Here is an 18,198-nt window from a genome sequence, read left to right on the forward strand (position 1 = left end):
CATCACCAACCTATCTGCACGGGCTGCTGTGGTAACGACGTAGGCGTCAGTAACTATGTACACTGGTGACGCTGGTGAAACCACCTCCAAGTGTGTCTTGGATTTGATTTGCTGTCAAGACTTACTAAAATCAATCTGGACAAATCTGGATATGCCAAAAAACAGATTTGGGTTGGCAGTCTGAGCAAGGCCATAGTCACTGGGTCTCTCCTCCCATATTTCCCCTGTTGGCCTGGAAATACAAGAAGAGGATTTCAGTCACAAGTCCACTTCTCTCATTTCTAGGCTCCCACTGCCCCAGACATGTTTTATGTCAAACCCAAAAAATTCTCTGCGTAGCATGTCAGCCTCCTCACTATTATACTCTCTGTATGCAGTCATGCGCTGGGCAGAGCAGTGTTGTATTGTGTATTGAGTTTACACCGACAGCTGTGCCACAGGAATCCCAGAAAACCAGAACTAAATTATTTCTAGTGATGAAAAATATAGAAAACAAAATAACCTGAAGTTAGTCCCAAAACACAGATGTTTACAGGTTCTCAAATTACTCTTTTATAAGTTTACTTCTTATTTACTCCATTTATATTAATATAAAAGACATTTGTGTCAGATGCACACTCGCAATTTAAGAAAGTCGTAGGTGGTGCCTCCAGACTCCAGTTTTCCTCTCTGTACAGGTAACAGAAAAAAACTTACCGAGATGCTTCTTGTCTGAGTGGTGTTGCTCATCAAAGACAGAACAGAGAATGAATACATCAGAATTTCCTGTTCCCCTGTGTTCACATTGCCTGAAGTTGTGTTTCACCTTATCTGAGCCAGTGAACAAGTAAAGGGAAAATAAACCCTGTAAGCAGTTGTATTGTTACAAAGAAGTGTCTGTTACCATCCTTGTCTGTTTGTGTGTTTGATAATAGTGTGTTGATTCTGATGGAAATGCGTTGCAACTATTGAATCACCATTGTCTTTCTACTAAATGTATAATGTAAGCCATATTTGTGTGTCTGTACTGACTGTTGAGAAATGTCTTCCTACTTATGTTGCGAACCATCAGCTGGCTGTAGCTGATTAAGATAAAACTCAGTGGTTTACAGGCTGACTGTCCAATATGACTGACAGAAAACAGATACAGTCTGGCTCATTGGCAGAATACATGGTTGGTAATGTGGCAGCTTTGGAGGTTGTTAAGATCAGCAGACCAATCAGTATTTTCCTGTGTTGGATTATTCATCAGTAAACATTCAGCTCTGCCAGTCGATGATGCTGCCTCAGTAATGGATGCTTTTATTAAGGCTGATTAGATTAATTGTAGAGGAGGAAGACACTCTTTCTGGCAGAACACCCTCAAGGACAGAAGAAGAAAGGATCGATCAATCGTGTTCATCTCAAACTTCATAATGCATTGCTGATTATTTGAAGTGCAAAGCTGGAGGAGATTTATATGGATATAAGAGAACCCAGGCTTTTCTCTCCCTATCGCTATCATCGCTCTCTCTCTCTCTCTCTCTCTCTGTCTTACACACACATGCATGCACTCATGCATGCGCACACATACACTCACACACATCCACATCCAGGGAATCTAAGTATCTGCGCCCTAAGAAAAAGAAAAGCTTTGCTTCCAAATGCTGTTCCCTGACAATAACCTCTGATTCTTAAAAAAAGGGTTGTTTACAGCCACAAAAATGTACGCCTCAGGAAGTTTCCAACTATACACTCCAAAAAAGAGTGCTTTCTCCTCATATGCCTGCCTTTTATTAACTCACATTTAGAAAGAGACATTCATTGTAATGAAATGCATCACGGACCAGTGGTGGCATTATGTATTATTTATTTTTTCATCTGAAAAATATGGCAGATTGTTTTAGAATATACTACTGCTGTTATTTGCTGTAATATGCAAAGCTATCCAACCCTCCCTTTATCCGAATAAAGTACAGTATGAGCATTGTAGTAGATTTACAATACACATGTGCAAGTAACCAGTTTATTAGGTATACCTCTCAAAGTCTATTACAGTCCAGTAAAGCAACAGTGCAGAAACTTCTGTTTACATTAAGTTTGTCTTTAACTTTATCTAGAGAAAGATGTTGATTTTGGAGGTTAGTTTGTGGTCATGTATTACATTGTTTTGTGAGGTGTTTATTAATGCTGAAATTATTAGTTGATAATTTAGTTTAGTTAGGTGATTGATTGCCATCAGCTTTGATAATTAATCATTGAGTTTATTCAACAAGCAAAAATGCCAAATATTCTCTGGCTCCCGCTTCTGAAATGTGATGATATGTTGTTTTCTTTCTTATATCATTTTAAATGGAAATCTTTGGTTTTGGACTATTGGTTGGAAAAAATAAGCAATCTGAAGATGTCACTTTGGGCTCTCAATAATTGTGACATGCATTTTTGAATATTTTTGAATATTTTATAGACCTAATCTTTAGTAAAATAAAAAAAAGATTGATAAATCCAGTAATAATGAAAGCGAGCGTTAGTTGTAGCACTAATAGTCCAATTGTCAAATCTGTTCAATAATGTAGAAATACCCGTCAGATAAATTAGATTTAGTTGATTTCACCTAAAACAGGTAAGTGGTGAAAACTCTGATCTGACAAGATAATTTAGTAGAATATTGTGACTTTCAGATAATAATTCTCAGTTGCAGATATAGGGTGGTGAGCGCAGGACCAGATACCTCACACAGACAGCATTTTGTTTTAGGTTATATTCTTCCTCTCTGTTGACATTTTATATTACAGCTGTTAAACGTATCACGCAACTTTTACTGCATGTGGTGCCATCAGGTAGAATCACTGTTTTGTCTCATGGTTACAGTGCCACCTGGGCTCCTTACATCACACAGTCGGACTGCTCAATAATGCCCAAAATCTTTATCAAGATTATTTTGGTCAATATTGAGATCACCATTATTTAACATGATTACTTTTTGACTGCCGATTGCCAATGTTGATATATGCACATATTTTTTTCCATCTGGCTGAGGAGACTATTAAACATGCAATCATAGATTGTGCTAATGATCAAGAAAGACAATATATGAGGGAAGAACTTAGGAAGACTGGAGTTCAGGAGCTCAGCATTAAAACTTTAATGAACCTGCTGATTGGGTGCAGCAGTAGTTTTCTTTGAGTTTATTAGACAGACAAGATTAATGTGTAGGATTTAATCTTTTGTTCTGGGGCTCGGTGCTCCGGTTGGATCCAAACAGAGAGCCAGGGTTAGGGCTAGCTGGGAGGCTAGCGGAGCGTTAGCCGCAGCATGACCGGAGGGAAGCACAGCCAGCTAGCCTCTGCTAGCCTCCCAGCTAACGTTAGCCTCAGCTGTCCGTTTGGATCTAGCCAGAGCGCAGAGCCCTGGTTTGTTATTCAGGTTAAAGTGGGAAGAAGCAGCGGGTCTGTCAGGCAGCTGAGTGAAGTGGAGCCTGCGGAGGAAACACCGGCTGGCCTCGGGTTCACTACAGGCAGATTCTCTTGCTACAGTGGGCGAGGAAATAAAACCAATAAATAAATAAGTACAAACACTGTTTATTTCTTCCTGTGGAGCCGACATGCAAACTATTTTGGTTCAGTAAATTTTTGGTTCAGTTTGCCTGGTGAAGAAGGTTAGTCTGTGGACAGAGACGCTCAACGCCTGTCGGAGGCATTTAGAGAGGGGCGAAAGCGCACCGCTGTAAAGGAAAGGGATCTGCTAGATTTGCAACACAAGACAAAACGAGGGCATCATTTAGAAATGACAATAATAAACAATAATCGTTTTATCTCGATTATCTTGTTTTCATAATCGTTGGAAGCCAAAATCGTAATGGAAAATAAAATTCGATTAATCACACAGCCCTAACAGTCAATCAGACACAGTCACAGTACGACAATTATCTTAAAGTAACAAAAAATCCAGGCATACTTGCAACAAAGTCACTCTAGAGGATGTGGTTCAGTCACACATCTGCATTTACAAGAAGAAAGGAGATGTACAGTAGGCTGTCATATTGAGATGAGAAAGCTTCAGCTTCTTCTGATGCTACTTGTCTTTCTCATTAAGAACTGAGGTCTATAAATAGTAATAAGATAAATTGCAATTTCTTACACAACACAACTCTAATTATTTTACCCCCACTGGTTCTATTGTACTGTAAGTAACAGATCAAAGCAGCAGAGAAGAAAAGATATAAAATATTAACAATGTTGTTGTGCTTGTGTGTGTGCACCAGGGAGGAAGGCTGCATATTTGATTGACAAGGATCTACAGTATTTTGTGTACTGTAAGACTGTAAGAGCAACTTTGTGTGTGTGTGTGTGTGTGTGTGTGTGTGTGTGTGTGTGTGTGTGTGTGTGTGCGCGCGCATTCAAGAATATTTCCTTGGAATAAGTGTTCCTATATGCAACCATTACATTTATTGGACACTACTTTCATCACATAATGTTTAAAGCCAATGGGCCTCATGGAAGAACCACTAGTATGTACAGTGATTCAAGAAAATTGGTGGCATTCATTCATTTTCTCTTCAGTACAAACAGAATTCATGAGTGGTCCAGACCTGTCATGTGTGTCATCAACAGGAAAAACACTTGTTTGACTTAGTCTTAAAGATCTGGTACTATGGTCTCTTTTGATTCATTTTTATAAATACTGAGTCTATTTTAAAGATATCTATGACATTTTATTCCCCAAAAGTTGTTTAGATTTCTCTAAATCCATCTTTCCTTACAGCCCAGATTCCTCTCTGTCCTCCGGCAGGCTGTTTCAGAAGCCATTTACATAAAATCAGCGTTTCTGAGTGGCTGGAGGTGTAGCCCCCACCTTCACCCCCAGCCAATCAGAATACTACCTAATGAATAATGCAAATTCCCTTACACCGCATCTTTACCTGGAGTAATGGCTGCAGCTGGAGACATAAGACAGTATATAGTGGTCTATGAACCAGAATCTGGTCCTGAAGGGGAAGAACTTGCTGTTGCTCAGTTGAGATTTCAAAAGGATGTTTCAGAACTGTAAGTAAAAGTCATTTTTTCAAATGTCGCCATAGTTTGCTAGCTTAGCTTTAGCACAGATATTTTATATCCCTTGAGTTGAGTAACAGAAAGAAACAATATTTCTTCTAACTTCATCCAAAGATTGAAGATGAAAAAGTTTAAAATCCTGCGGTTTACTGTCTTGTTAAGCAGGCAGTCGGCTGTAAAATGTGTGAAACACACACACGCACAGCCACTTATGGACGATAACGGAGGGAAGATTGTCTCCAAAAATTAATTTTAGCCATTCCTGACCTAAATTTCCATCCCCTGGAAGGCTATGTAAAGTTTTTAGCTGCTGAACAACCAGTAACAGCACACTTCCAGTGTCCTGCTTTGCTCGTCAAGCAAATGTGAGAGTGCATGTAAACTCTGACTACAGAAGTCGCAGCAGGGATGGGCTCAACACTGGTAGTTCTTGAGCTGCGAATCTCAAAATTTCAACTTTAAAAGACAGAGGAGATAGAATTAAGAAATTTTACAGCACAGGAGGGCCTTCACCATCACCTTAATCAATCCAAAGTTATTTTTTTTATTTTCTACAATGCTAGCCTTTTAATCTGAATTAATTTGGGGTTTAAATATGATACCAAAGTCTACTAAAATAAAATATATGACTAAAAAAAAAGAAAATTCCCAGAAGCCCTTGATAGCACGGGAGTAGTGTGTAGTTTTCGGATTTGCCAGTAGGAAGCATATGTCTACAGCCTGGTGAAACTAAAACTAGGACTGAAAGGGAGAAGATTCGCCAGCGTGGAAGAAATACAGGAAGAATCGCAGGAGGCTCTGGACACTGTCAAAAGATTACAACAGGAACTGTTTGAGAAGTGCTGGGACAAGTGTATCGCGTCTGGAGGAGAGTACTACTAAAAGATTTATAATGACAATTTTTTTTAAACAATTCCAGGAATTTTTGTGTCCCCCCTCATAATGTTAGGCAACTAAGACCATATGGTTATAAGTAGGGAAAAATTGTTAGTTGACAATTGACAACATTTCACTGACCACAATTATGGTACACGATCCAAACTTACTCCACTTTTTTAATTGTTACATAATGCCTTTCAGCCTCTATTATATTTGCCCAAACTATAACTGTTAATACAAAACAGTCACTTGAGACTGGACTGGTATGAGGGCAGGTGTCCCCATCTTCATTAAAGTTGTCTTCACATACTGTAGACAAACTCTCCACTTACATTTATGATAGATTGCTCTCGGTTGAGATGGTCCCAGTTTTGCCACATTGTGCTGATGTAGTTTCACTTGCCTCATTTTGCTGATGTTGTCTGTAGTTGAGGAAAGGGGGATGAATGCACAAATGCACACAAACTCAGTAAGGTCAAAAAGCCATCCACTACTAGAAGGCAGTTTTGCAATCTTTGCATTTTATTGTATCTGCTGTGTGTTTTCATGAATAAGGACGCACTTGTAAGAAAATCCTGTGAAATTTTTCTTACCATGTAAATGACTGGATTTCATCATATATATATATATCATATATGTAACTGAACTAATACTGCATGAAGTGATACTCACCACCACCACTTAATTTAAGCATGCAAATACATTCTCATGTGCACATTCTTTTCTTTTCTTTTAATATAATGAGCTTATACATAATCTAATGCAGTTGTTCTTCTCATATTCATGCCAGACAGCCAATATATTATTTAATGTAAATTCAAAGAGCTTTTCTCACTTCTGTCATCACCTTCCTGCTTTCTTTCTCTCTCCCTATCTCACTCCAACTTCTCCCTCTCTGTTTCTTTCTTCAGGATAGGCTTGCTATTGAAAGCTTGCTCATTGTGAACGAAATGGTCCATGGCTTCTCTCTCGACCGGGAGGTTTACAGCCAATAGGCCTTAAAATGGCTTCATTTCCCATCAGCCCCACCCCCCTGAGGGAGCGTTTAGCAGAGCTAAAGGCCAATCAGTAGAATCCAGGAGATCAGTAAAGCCGTGGTCTGAAATCAATCCTCAGAGTTCACGAGCTCATGACTGTGGGGCACAGGGGGAATCAACTTCCCATCGACAAATTCATTTTGACCAGACAGAGTCCCTCTAGAAACACCAAAAGTCTGTCAATATCAATTTAAAAAATCTATGCATGACATAATAACATGCATGTAAAAAATTCTGGGGACAGAATTTATGTTAAAAGGTGTAATCTTGCATTAATTTGCCTCACTAAATCTGCAAAAATCACAAGAGAAGGATGTTAAGAGAAGCAGACAGATAAAATTTCTACATTTAGCTATGAGCTCACAAAGCCAAAAATGTGACCAAAAAAGAGAGAAAGGTTAGACTTGTGCTTTGCTTTGTGATCAATAAGTCATGACCAAAAAATACCAAGGCGCACTGCTTTGCAAATATTAAAAAGCCTTTAATGAATGGGCTTAGCGCCTACGCCGTCTTCTTTAGCTCGTAGGTGCCAAGTTCATTTATTAAAGGCTTTTTAATATTTGCAAAGCAGTGTGCCTTGGTATTTTTTGGTCATGACTTATTGATCACAAAGCAAAGTACAAGTCTAACCTTTTGCTCTTTTTTTTGATCTCATGATATGTCCTTGGATCTAAAGAGCTCCTGTTTTTTGATACCTGCATACGTGAAGTAGCACTCCTCAGCCAATATACTGGCATTTGCTCACTCTAAAGTCAAAAATGTATTCGAGGTAAAAAAAAAAAAAAAAGGAGTACTGTACATGAAGGCTCCCACCTGTTGCTTTAACGGTATGTTCAATAATTAATTCACCCTTCACTGGCTGCTGGCTTCCATGGTGCAAAGAGGGTGTCAGTGGATTCAAAGCATTTGGCTGTAGGGTTCAGACCAAATTGACAGGAAGTACTGTATAGTGGAGGCACTCTGGCTCTAAAATGGAAATGAAATTTCATGATCAGAGGCAGAGAAATCAAATATAATATACTGCAGGAAATTCCTCTACCACCTCAGGCAAACTACAAATTGACTTACTAGACCTCAAAAAAGTGCAAAGAAAGTCTGTATTTCTCATTCATTAGAAAAACAATGTTTACTGTATAAAGTTGATAGTAGGCTGAAATACAAATGAATTTGCTCCCACGATCAGTGATTACAAGCAATTAGACTCAGATCATGAGTTGACACTACAATTTCTGACACAGCAGGAAATGTAAGTCATAAAAAGGCACAAAGAAAATGACAAGCACTTGAGAATTTGTCTTTGCCTAATTAAATTTGCAATGTAATCTGGCACTACAGGCACAGGGATAGCACTGCATTCATCATTAGATGTGTTGGCTGGCAATTACAAAAAGAAAAACAAAAAAAAAAACCCTCAAAACTGTATGCTCTGAACTGCTTTGCACTGTATGTCTATCCATGTTCAGTTTTTGAGAGGAACTTTTGAGTATGAGGCTCTCAAAGTTTGTTTTTAAGTCATTTTAGCTTTTTTTTAAGACTTTTAAGACTTTCATGACTGACTCATTTACAAATACTAATCATTCAAAAAATATTCCCCAAGATCATTTTTTAGGGAATGACAGGTAAATAAGGTTTTTACTCAATGACAGTTTGACACTGGGGGTCTGGGATTCTTATTTCATGTCTACCCAAACCCAATATCCAACCCTGACAACAGTCTTTTCTCCCATTTTAACATAGATGTTTTATTTACCACTATAACTACAAATTCCTCAATCATGTTTCGTTTGCAACAAGCAGATATTGTCGGGAAAACAAATGAAAAAGGTTGACAGCGTATTAGGGATGTGAATCTATTCCTATACATATCTAAATACACAGAACGCAATACAAAAACATGATACATATATTTGTAATTATATGATACACTGCAATTCAAAGCTGAGTCAATATGATTCATTCATTCATTTGAATGTTTTTTAATTATAAAAGTGTGACTAAAATAAAGAAATAAATTCCTAATTTCAATTAAAAATACTTTATCAGAAGTGCTCATTAATGTTATGGTTTCTGCCACACAAACTAGTACACATGGGCAGTAATACACTCTACTATCCTGCACCTAAGGAGGATTAATTTTTCACTAAAATGTTGCTGACTGGGCATTGTTTGCCTCAGTTCCTGGATCACCATCATCTGTCGGAATTAGTTTTTTTTCTAAAGTGTTGTATGGACACATGTGCCTTTCAAATAGGGCATGTCGACTTGCTGCCACATGGTCTGCATTCATTGAAAGTGTTATCTCTATAACTCCTGCAGAGTTTAGTTGACATGACATAATTTCAGCTCTCTTAATGACTTGTTCAGTTTCTGAGTCACAACCCAATACAGAATCAATCATTCATGAGTCAGAAATAATTGTCTGGAACAGTGTGGTGCCACATGTTGAGTTGGCCTTTGGACAAACCAAACTCAACTCAGTGGCAACCAGCTGAGACTAATCAAATGAGAATTGTCTCTCACTGATGCATTTTGACTCATTATCAGCAGCTATCAGACTTTGCTTTAACCTTGACCCTGTGATTACAATGCCCCCCTGAATTGCTAGCTGAAAAGTAAGGTGACTCTGTTAATTAGCCACACATCTTCAGTCAGTGTAGGTGGCTCTTAGAGTGAATTGGTTTTACACATTAGTGATACTGTCTATTGTTTCTGAAAGATGATGTGAGCAGGATATGAGCATGATGAAATGAAAAGCAAATATCTGACAGATCAAATAACATCAAATAGATTCAGATAAATCCTTTTATGACTCTGCTGGTGTAATATTAAAACTGTTTGGAGGATTGTAATGTTTAGATGCCTTGTTTGTTGTCCATATTTTCCTCTGTTTTATTGAACTGCACATGCGTTTGATGCAATGTGTGCAGTTTTGACCCGCTTTGTTGTTTCTGTTTATACAAAACCATGCAGGGTTTTTTCCCTAACTTCCGCTGCTGTTCTTCATCAATAGTTGAGCAATCAGCAAATACGAGAGAAAAAAACAAAAAACACATGGCAGTAGTTATGACTTTGTATGAAAAACAAACCCAAACACCAAGCAGCTGGATATATGGATCCAGTTAGTTTGGGTATGAGAAAAATGTTAAATTTTTTACGGGAAAGTCAGTGTGCATCAGCAACATCAAAATCATTGCGTTTGGGAGTATGAAATGCTTGGCCAGAGAAAATGCTGCAATGTAGGGCAAAAGGAATGATCCATGAGGTGAATCAGAATGTGATAAAATGAGGAGAACATTATATTGTCTGCCAGCATGTGAGGAAAGTTTACACACAGATACAAAGATGAGTACATTCTGTCAATCTTTGATAACAACTGCACATTTAATTGAAGAGGTACAGCATCTGATATATGTTCTGTGGCCACAACTACAACATTAATTGGCTTGTGTTGAATATTGGCATGGATGGCATCCACAGAGAGTATTAAATCACATTGAAGTAAACTCCAATTTCACTAACAAGTAAGTGTAACTTTTCAGTGTAACTGTTGTAAGCACTGATGTAGATTAACTAAAAAGTTACAATTTACAAGTCAGAGTAGCCTATATGTGTATTTCTGACATTAGAGCCTCAAGAGCAGAGAGGACTCAGCAGGATTTGTGCCTGATAATCCTTCACCTGCTCCTGGAGGCAGGCCCTGAGGTAGAGGGTCAGCCAAAGGATGGGGTCTTGGCAGAGGATTGGGAAGGAGTCGAGGTCAGAGCCAGGGAGCAGACCTTCTTAGCCAGGATGTTCAGCAGCTGCAAGCCCAGTGCATTCAAGATGAACAGGTATCTACCATGTCCTTCTCAAATGCCCCTCTACCTGGTCCTCCTAGCCAGACCTCAAACCAGCTTTGATGGTGCCATTACATGCCGACTGACATAGAAAGAAAGTGTTGCAGTCAGAAACCTGAATACTGCCTTTCTTTGTTGCCACATCTGGAGCTTTACGTCCTCCAGGAGGGGGTTCTTTGGCTAGCAAGGAGGATCTGGGATGGATGTCCGGGCTGTGGAGGACCCTCCCAATCCAGGAAAGGACAACAGGCAGTTCCAGTATGCTGCTTACCAACAATTTTGTTGTCTTGCAGTGTGGAGCACTGGGGCAAGGACACAGAGTTGTGATCCCCAGCTGCTGTGTATGAGAAATTCAGACCCGGTACCCCGACTCACACAACCAATAAGTTTGTACCAGGTTTTGTACCAAGTAGAGTGTAACTTTTGATCTCTGTTGCTCTGCCAGTGGCTCATGATATGTTACCATGTGTTTATACTGTTACTAATAACGTTTATTGTTACTTATTTGTTGCTTATGTCTCTACAAAATAAGTCTTTTGAATCATACACCTTTTGTTACATATCTATCAATCATTTATCACATGCTATTTTGCAATATTATCATAGTTGACTGTGCACAAAAATGACATATTTGAATTGTTTTTTAGAACTTTATTACTTTCCAAAATAATGAACTATATATTTGAAATCACTATGGGGTTTACATATCACAAAAGTGCATGTCATTTAGAGCTGAAACAATTAACTGATTAGTCAATTGACAGGAAAATTAATTGATTAAGAAGAAGATAATTAATTATAATTTTGATATTCGATTAATCACATTAGTCATTTATCAAGCAAAAATGCCAAATATGTGCTGGTTATTGCTTCACAAATGCTAAGAATTACCTGTTTTTCTCAGTTCCATATTATTACAAAATGTAAACAACTTCTAAAATGCCTAATTTTTGTAACTGTATTATTACAAAGTTTATTTGATTATTTGTTGCCTGTCGGTCAGACTAAGAAAGCAATCTGACTCAATCTCACTTTGGGCGTGATACAGCAGTTTTAACATTTTATAGATAAAATGATTAAAGTCCCCCTCCAGTGACTTCATGAGTTGAGTCATTCTCAAAACTCTTCATGAAACAGTTCAGTGATGAGGTCACTGGAGGAGGACTTTAATTGAAAATTGAAATAATTGACAGATTAATCAACAATGAAAATATTCATTAGTTGCAGTCCTAATGTCATAATAAATAAAATGAATAATTTCAGCTGCTGATAGCACAGTTGTTTCCTCCATCTGCTCATCTCTATTAGCAACAGCTTAGTGTAGCAGTCCTTGATCTTATGAAGGAAAATGATAATTTAGTTATTTGACAACTGATTTGTCAATTAATATGCTGATTGTTCCGTCAAACATTTGGGTCAGGGGACTGTTGTTGCCATGGTTACATGGTTGACTGTCAATAGAAAACGGGAAACAAACAGCAGTCTCCTATGTTTAAATCTGACATTTTCTTGATCTTGTCCACACCAACCTAATACCCCTGCAGACTTTGCCACTCTACAATTAGTCATAATTACTACACTCACTAGAGGGCGTAGTTTCTTCATCATAGACGTGTTGTTTATGGACGTATTTCTTTTTCTTTGGAGGACGGTCTTGTGTGTCTTGTGCAGGGGTGTGTATCAGGGAGATGGGAGAGGTGTTTGAAAGCTCCACAAAAAAAACTAGTAGGGCTGCTCTTCTTCTTCTTCCTCTTCACACATTTGTTTTAGGACATTTTACAAAGATGTCAAAAATGTGGCATGGTATGCAATTTATATGAAGCCTTTGGAGGCAAAAACTGCAGTCAAGCACTTTCTGTAACTCTGAGAAAGGTTTCTACACTTCTCCACTGGTAGTTTGGCCCACTCCTCTTGAGCAAACTGCTCCAGTTCTCTCAGGTTTAATGGGTCTCCCAACTGCAAGTTTCAGCTCTTTCCACAGATCTTCAATGGGATTCAGATCAGGACTCATAGCCGGCCACTTCAGAGCGGTCCACCGTTTTCTTCTCATCCACTCTTGGCTGCTTTTTGATGTCTGTTTGGGGTCATTATCCTGCTGGAAGACCCATGACCTGCTACTAAGACATAGCTTTCTGACACTGGGCTGTATGTTTTGCTCCAAAATGTCTTGACAGTCTTTTGATTTCATTGTGCCCTGCACAGATTCAAGGCACCCAGTGCCTGAGGCAGCAAAGCAACCCCAAAACATCACTGAGCCTCCTCCATGTTTCATGGTGTTCTTTTTCTTCTTTCGCAGGGTTGGTGTGATTTACCAAAAAGCTCCAATTTTTGGTAAATCACACCACACACCAAAATAATATTGGCAACAGTGGTCACAGGAACATCAAGCTATTTGGAGATGGTCTTGTAACCTTTACATTGACCATGCTTGGCTGTTGGCTATTTTAAAATGTCTTTGTAGAATAAGCATGAATTCAGTTATTTTCACAACTTTTTTCTTTGTTCCACTGCAAACCAAACATAGACATGCATTGATAATAAAATATCTTTTAATTTTAACACTGTTCAGGGCAAATGGTGCATTATTTTAATAAAATGCAAGGGTACTAATAATTTTGGCCACGTCTGTATGTGTCAACTGTTGATGCCTTTTAAATCTCTGCCAGCTCTGAGCAACTCATTGCTGACAAATAGTATAAACCTTGTGAAGACTGATTCATCATTTTCACCTAATGGGTAACTGATGCTTTTCTTTGCTTTGTAATTCAAAGTAGTAGCCCCCACAAATGCACCACACTACACTATGACTAACTCTGAGCTGGCATCTAATCTGATTTGTTAAAAAGATGTAAGAAAGTGGCGAGTGGGCTGTTTGCAGAACAAAGATAACAGCATCAGCGGGTGACAAATAGTAGTCAGGAAACTATTTCTGGGCACTGGCCCAATTGGGCCAGTTTCTGACTGCTTTACCAGTCCAGATCAGTAGCTTACTGCCAGCAACAAGACAGTACAGTAGATAGTATATTGTTAAATCCTGCAATAGTTTTTTATACAGAATGTGAACACCACTCCTTGTGTTGCTGCTGTGTAAACCTGCTTTAAAATGATCATGCCTGTGTTGTAAACCTTTATGTTTCACCACTCCTCTCCTCCCACTGTATTATCTCTCCCCTGAGTGTACTGCCACCCAGTCATGCAGGACAGCCAGTGGGATTGTAAGTGGTTAACAGGCCTGTGAAGCTGTTGTCAGGAACATTAACATAGCAGCACCACAACAATGAATGTATTATCAGGCTTTGCCATGGCAACACACAGACAACTTTTAATGAGTGGGTCTGCTGTTGTTGTGTTAGTGGAATTTTTAGAAGAATATTAATTAGCTGAATGAAAGGCATTGCAAAACAGACCCGTTGCTATATGACAAACACGTCAGGAGGATGGTTTCCCTTTGTCGAAACCTATTTACAAAGTGCAGCGTTAGCGCGGTCCTAATCATGACGATTACGTAAATATGAATAGTCTGAAATAGTGTGAAATTCTTATGCTTTAAATCACATAATTACACTTATGTTTATCGGTCATATATGCAGTTATGTGGAAAACATCCAGCTGTTTTGTTTATAAACATTCACCAGCATATTTGTAGAGAAACAGCACAAGAAGCTTCTTGGTGTTGGTCTGTCAGCAGGATAACACATTTCTTAGCCATGTTTGTTGGTACGGTATAGTACATGCACAAGCAAACGTGAACAGGAACTCCATACACACATATTGTGAGCACAAGTAAACCAGGCACTGGAAATAAAGCTTTTTCCTGGTCCAGTGCTGTTCGGCGGTAGTTTGTATTATCACAGTTAAACATAGTGTCATGGAAGAGTAGGGCAGGCTTGTTGCTCAGCCAGCAGCCGCTGCCACTCAGTAATTTACAGGTCTGCCAGCGAGAGCTCAACCAGCAAGAGTTGTAAGAGTATTTAGAGCTGTGAAATTAACTCCAGATTGGGAGAATGAACTGCCAGTGGATGTAAGATGTGTTCCTGTTGACTTTACTGCAGGGTTTTTCTTTTTGTTATTTTTTTCTGTGGGGATCTGAATATGTTTGCTTTGCAGTGAAAGACTTATGACTTGGCAGAGAAACATGAGCCTGAGGTTTTGTGTGGCAGCCGATATGTGAATCTGTAGTGGTAGGTAAGAGAATTTTCAGTGTTTATTCTCAGAAAAATAATATGAGGATTTGCACTTTGCTTTGAGGTAATGTTATAGATGTACTGCTTTGTGTCTTGAACTTTGGTCAGGGGCCATGTTTGTCCTCTAAGTGGGCTCCTTTGCTGCGTGTGAAGAATAAGACACATTAATCAAGTGGGGGTAAGCACAACATTAAATGACCACATGTAAGATCATAGCAGGAATAGCCAGTCAAAGACAAGGATTTAACCTACACCTGCCCCATTGTTCATTCTTTTAAAAAATCTGTCCGAGTGTAATCACAGATTTTTGAAAAGTTTTTTTTTTTTTAAATACTTTATGTCTTAATTAGCAATTGACGATTTAAATAATTAATCTAATACAGTATATTTATAATACATAATATATACAGCACATAGGCCTGATATAATAGGAAATTGGCTGAATTGGAGACCAAAAGAAAAACAAACTGGAGATGTAAGTACCACATTTATGCATGAGGATGAGTGATGGCAGAAAGAAATAAAAAGTGGTGTAACATCCTATCAAATGTTCATCAAATTCAAATAATAGGCCTAAACCACCCCATTCTGGTTTATACATATTATTATACATATACAGCTAACATATTTTTTCATTATAACCAATGATATTTTGTACAATGACTCCAGAACATGTCTCAGAAGGTGTGTGCTCACCTCTGTCTCTGTACTGCAACCAAGAGATCTCCGGAGCTCTACTGAATCCGAAAGCATAAGAAATTGAATTAATATATTAGCTTTTATTCTTAAATTTGTAAATATGAAGGATTTTTACTTTTATCCTTGGCTCCTCGTTCCTTTCTCTTGTGACAAAACACAGAATTGAAATTATGTTGGAAATCACAAAGCACTCATGTCAATAAGAAGATTTTGTCATAAAAGGAAGCCGGAGATCTATGAGACATAAATTCTGTTTTTGACCTTGTACCCTACTTTACTCATCTAAATCAATTCACATCTTTTTGTAGTATTTTAATTGAAATAGTCAAAAGGGAATTTTAATCTCACTCCCTTATCTCTCTTTTTGTGTGTCTTTCTCCAGACAGTAACCATAACCTGACCATGGACTCTAACTCCATGATGTTCCCCATGTCAGACCCCAACGCCTGGGCAACAGCCATGAGCAACCTCGGGATGGCTCCATTAAGCATGACCGGACAGCAACTCATGCCAGGTACCGCAGAAAACCTGCTACAGTACATGCTGCCGAACAGACCACAAGGTGCTACAATAATGTGTTGTGTTGTAAACTGAATATATTGATGTGGGAATTTATATCTCACAGCCCATAAGAAACCTAAATTTATTAGATTTATGTTGACACTCCAGTGTGATAGCAACATTTTCAAACTTTGTTGCTGATGTAATATAATTTTGCTTTCTGTGTGGTTAGGAGATGTCCTGTAAGTAAGATATAGCGGCCTACATGTTTAGAGGTGGGAGCAAAAGCAGCCTAAAGGTTAGAGAATATTTTTTTGGTTGTTGGCTTGAATTCACAGACTGGCTGGAAAAATCTGTGTAGGTGGACAGATGAGTAACAATGTTCCTCCCCCTCTGCTGCCCTCTAAGTACCCTTGAGCAAGTCGGTGAGCATCAGTTGTACTCATAGCGCTGGGCAGCTCCCAATGCGTCAGTGTTTGAATGTCTGGAGCCTACCCTCCTCTGCATCCACTCTCCCAGGCAGTTATAATTAAGGATGTGCTGTTAACTCATTTGCTTCCTTAAGTAAAGGTTTTAAAATGGCAAATGTGCCCTTAGGATGAGTGTGTGTATATATGTGTGTGTGTGTTTTCATACCTGTGTGGGCATGTGGGGGCTGGAAGTCATCCTTGTCTGAGTGTACAAAATCCAGCTGGAGCTCAGAGTGTTTACAGTGAATGAGGTAACCCCTTAAAGGAGTTTCCCTGCTGTTCCACTGAAGAGCTAGTAATCCTCATCCAGCCCCCGTAGTGTTGAGTAAGTTCATCATAAGCACATTCAGTTTTGGTGTAGATAAAAAAATAAAATAAAAAATTTGGGGGAAATATGCTTATTTGCCTTTTTATAGAGTTAGAAGAGAAAATTGATACCACTATCATATCTATATGTCAAATGTAACGGTATGGCCAGCAGCTGGTTAGCTAAGCTTAGCATAAAAGCTAACAGCTAGTCTCCCTCGGTCCATAGGTAACAAAATCCAACTACAAGGAAGTCTAAAGCTCTCTACAGGACTTCCTTGTTGCCTGGCACGGTGATGACAAGACTACAGGATGTTATTGCTCCTGGCAAAGAAATAATCCCACACATATCCATCTGGTAAACCACAAATTGTTGTTTTTACTCTTCATTTTTTGTAGGGATCAAAAAACAAGTCAATAGGGAACTTTAGAGGTGCTGCTATTTTGTTATTGTTGGACAGAGTCAGGCAAGCTGTTTCTCCTAGTTTCCTGTCTTAATGCTAAGCTAAGCTAGCTGGCTGCTGGGTAGAGCTTCATATTTAATGGACAGATATGAAAGTGGTATCAAAATTTCAACTAGTTCTCAGCAAGAAAGTGAATAAGTGCATTTCCCAAAGTGTTGAACTATTCCTTTAAAGAGACTTATTAGAGGGCTCACTGTGTATTCATAGAATAGTGTTGTGATGTATAAGTAGCGTCCTGCTTTGGTCAGGTCACATCAGGTCAGCAGCTGAAAATGTGCCAGCTTGTGGTATGTGTGTGTTGGTATATCAAATGCAGCAAGTTTACAACAAAGGGGTTTAGGAGAAGATACTGTTTGTGTATGCTGATCCCTTATGTATAACCTAGCTTGCTTGAAGTCGAGATATGAAAACACATCAACATCCCTATAATCCCTCTCAGGCCTGGTTTCTTAAACTCAGGTTCACAACCTCCAACTGAGGCATGAGCAGACTTCTTTTGTTGAAGAGTGTGACTCAGCCTCTGTATGCTATGCCCTGAGAACACAAATGCCACAGTTACAGTGCAACAATACACATACATTCAACCATAAAAGAAATTATTTATACAAAAACCATAAACTTCAGTGCACAAGACAGCAGTTTATACTCCTCTCCGTAAATGCCACTGCTCACACCAAGAGGATGCAAACATAAAGGGCTCATATTGAAATAAGATTACAGTTCCCATGTTTATTAACATACTGTATGCTATTACTTATTACTTAAGCTTTTTTCATTGAGATGACTCAATTTAAGGCTGTATGCACTGTA

At 38.7% G+C, this 18,198-nt stretch overlaps 2 protein-coding genes across 10 annotated transcripts in view; one reads left to right on the forward strand and one right to left on the reverse strand.

Moving 5' to 3' along the window:
* Positions 1–18,198, forward strand: part of LOC137189718 (ecto-NOX disulfide-thiol exchanger 2-like) — a 195,835-nt gene that overhangs the window by 100,518 nt on the left and 77,119 nt on the right. For 4 of the 9 annotated variants that reach the window (XM_067599767.1, XM_067599764.1, XM_067599765.1 and 1 more), the window contains exon 3: positions 16,030–16,161. In XM_067599767.1, coding sequence (XP_067455868.1) covers positions 16,030–16,161 — 132 coding nt within the window. The other 5 variants (XM_067599769.1, XM_067599772.1, XM_067599770.1 and 2 more) reach the window with 5 other exon arrangements.
* sfxn5b (sideroflexin 5b) overlaps positions 1–18,198 on the reverse strand; it is a 341,220-nt gene that overhangs the window by 99,390 nt on the left and 223,632 nt on the right. The gene's annotated exons all lie outside the window — the stretch shown is intronic.

The sequence above is a fragment of the Thunnus thynnus genome, chromosome 9, assembly GCF_963924715.1.
Source record: "Thunnus thynnus chromosome 9, fThuThy2.1, whole genome shotgun sequence".
Classification (NCBI taxonomy): Eukaryota; Metazoa; Chordata; class Actinopteri; order Scombriformes; family Scombridae; genus Thunnus; species Thunnus thynnus.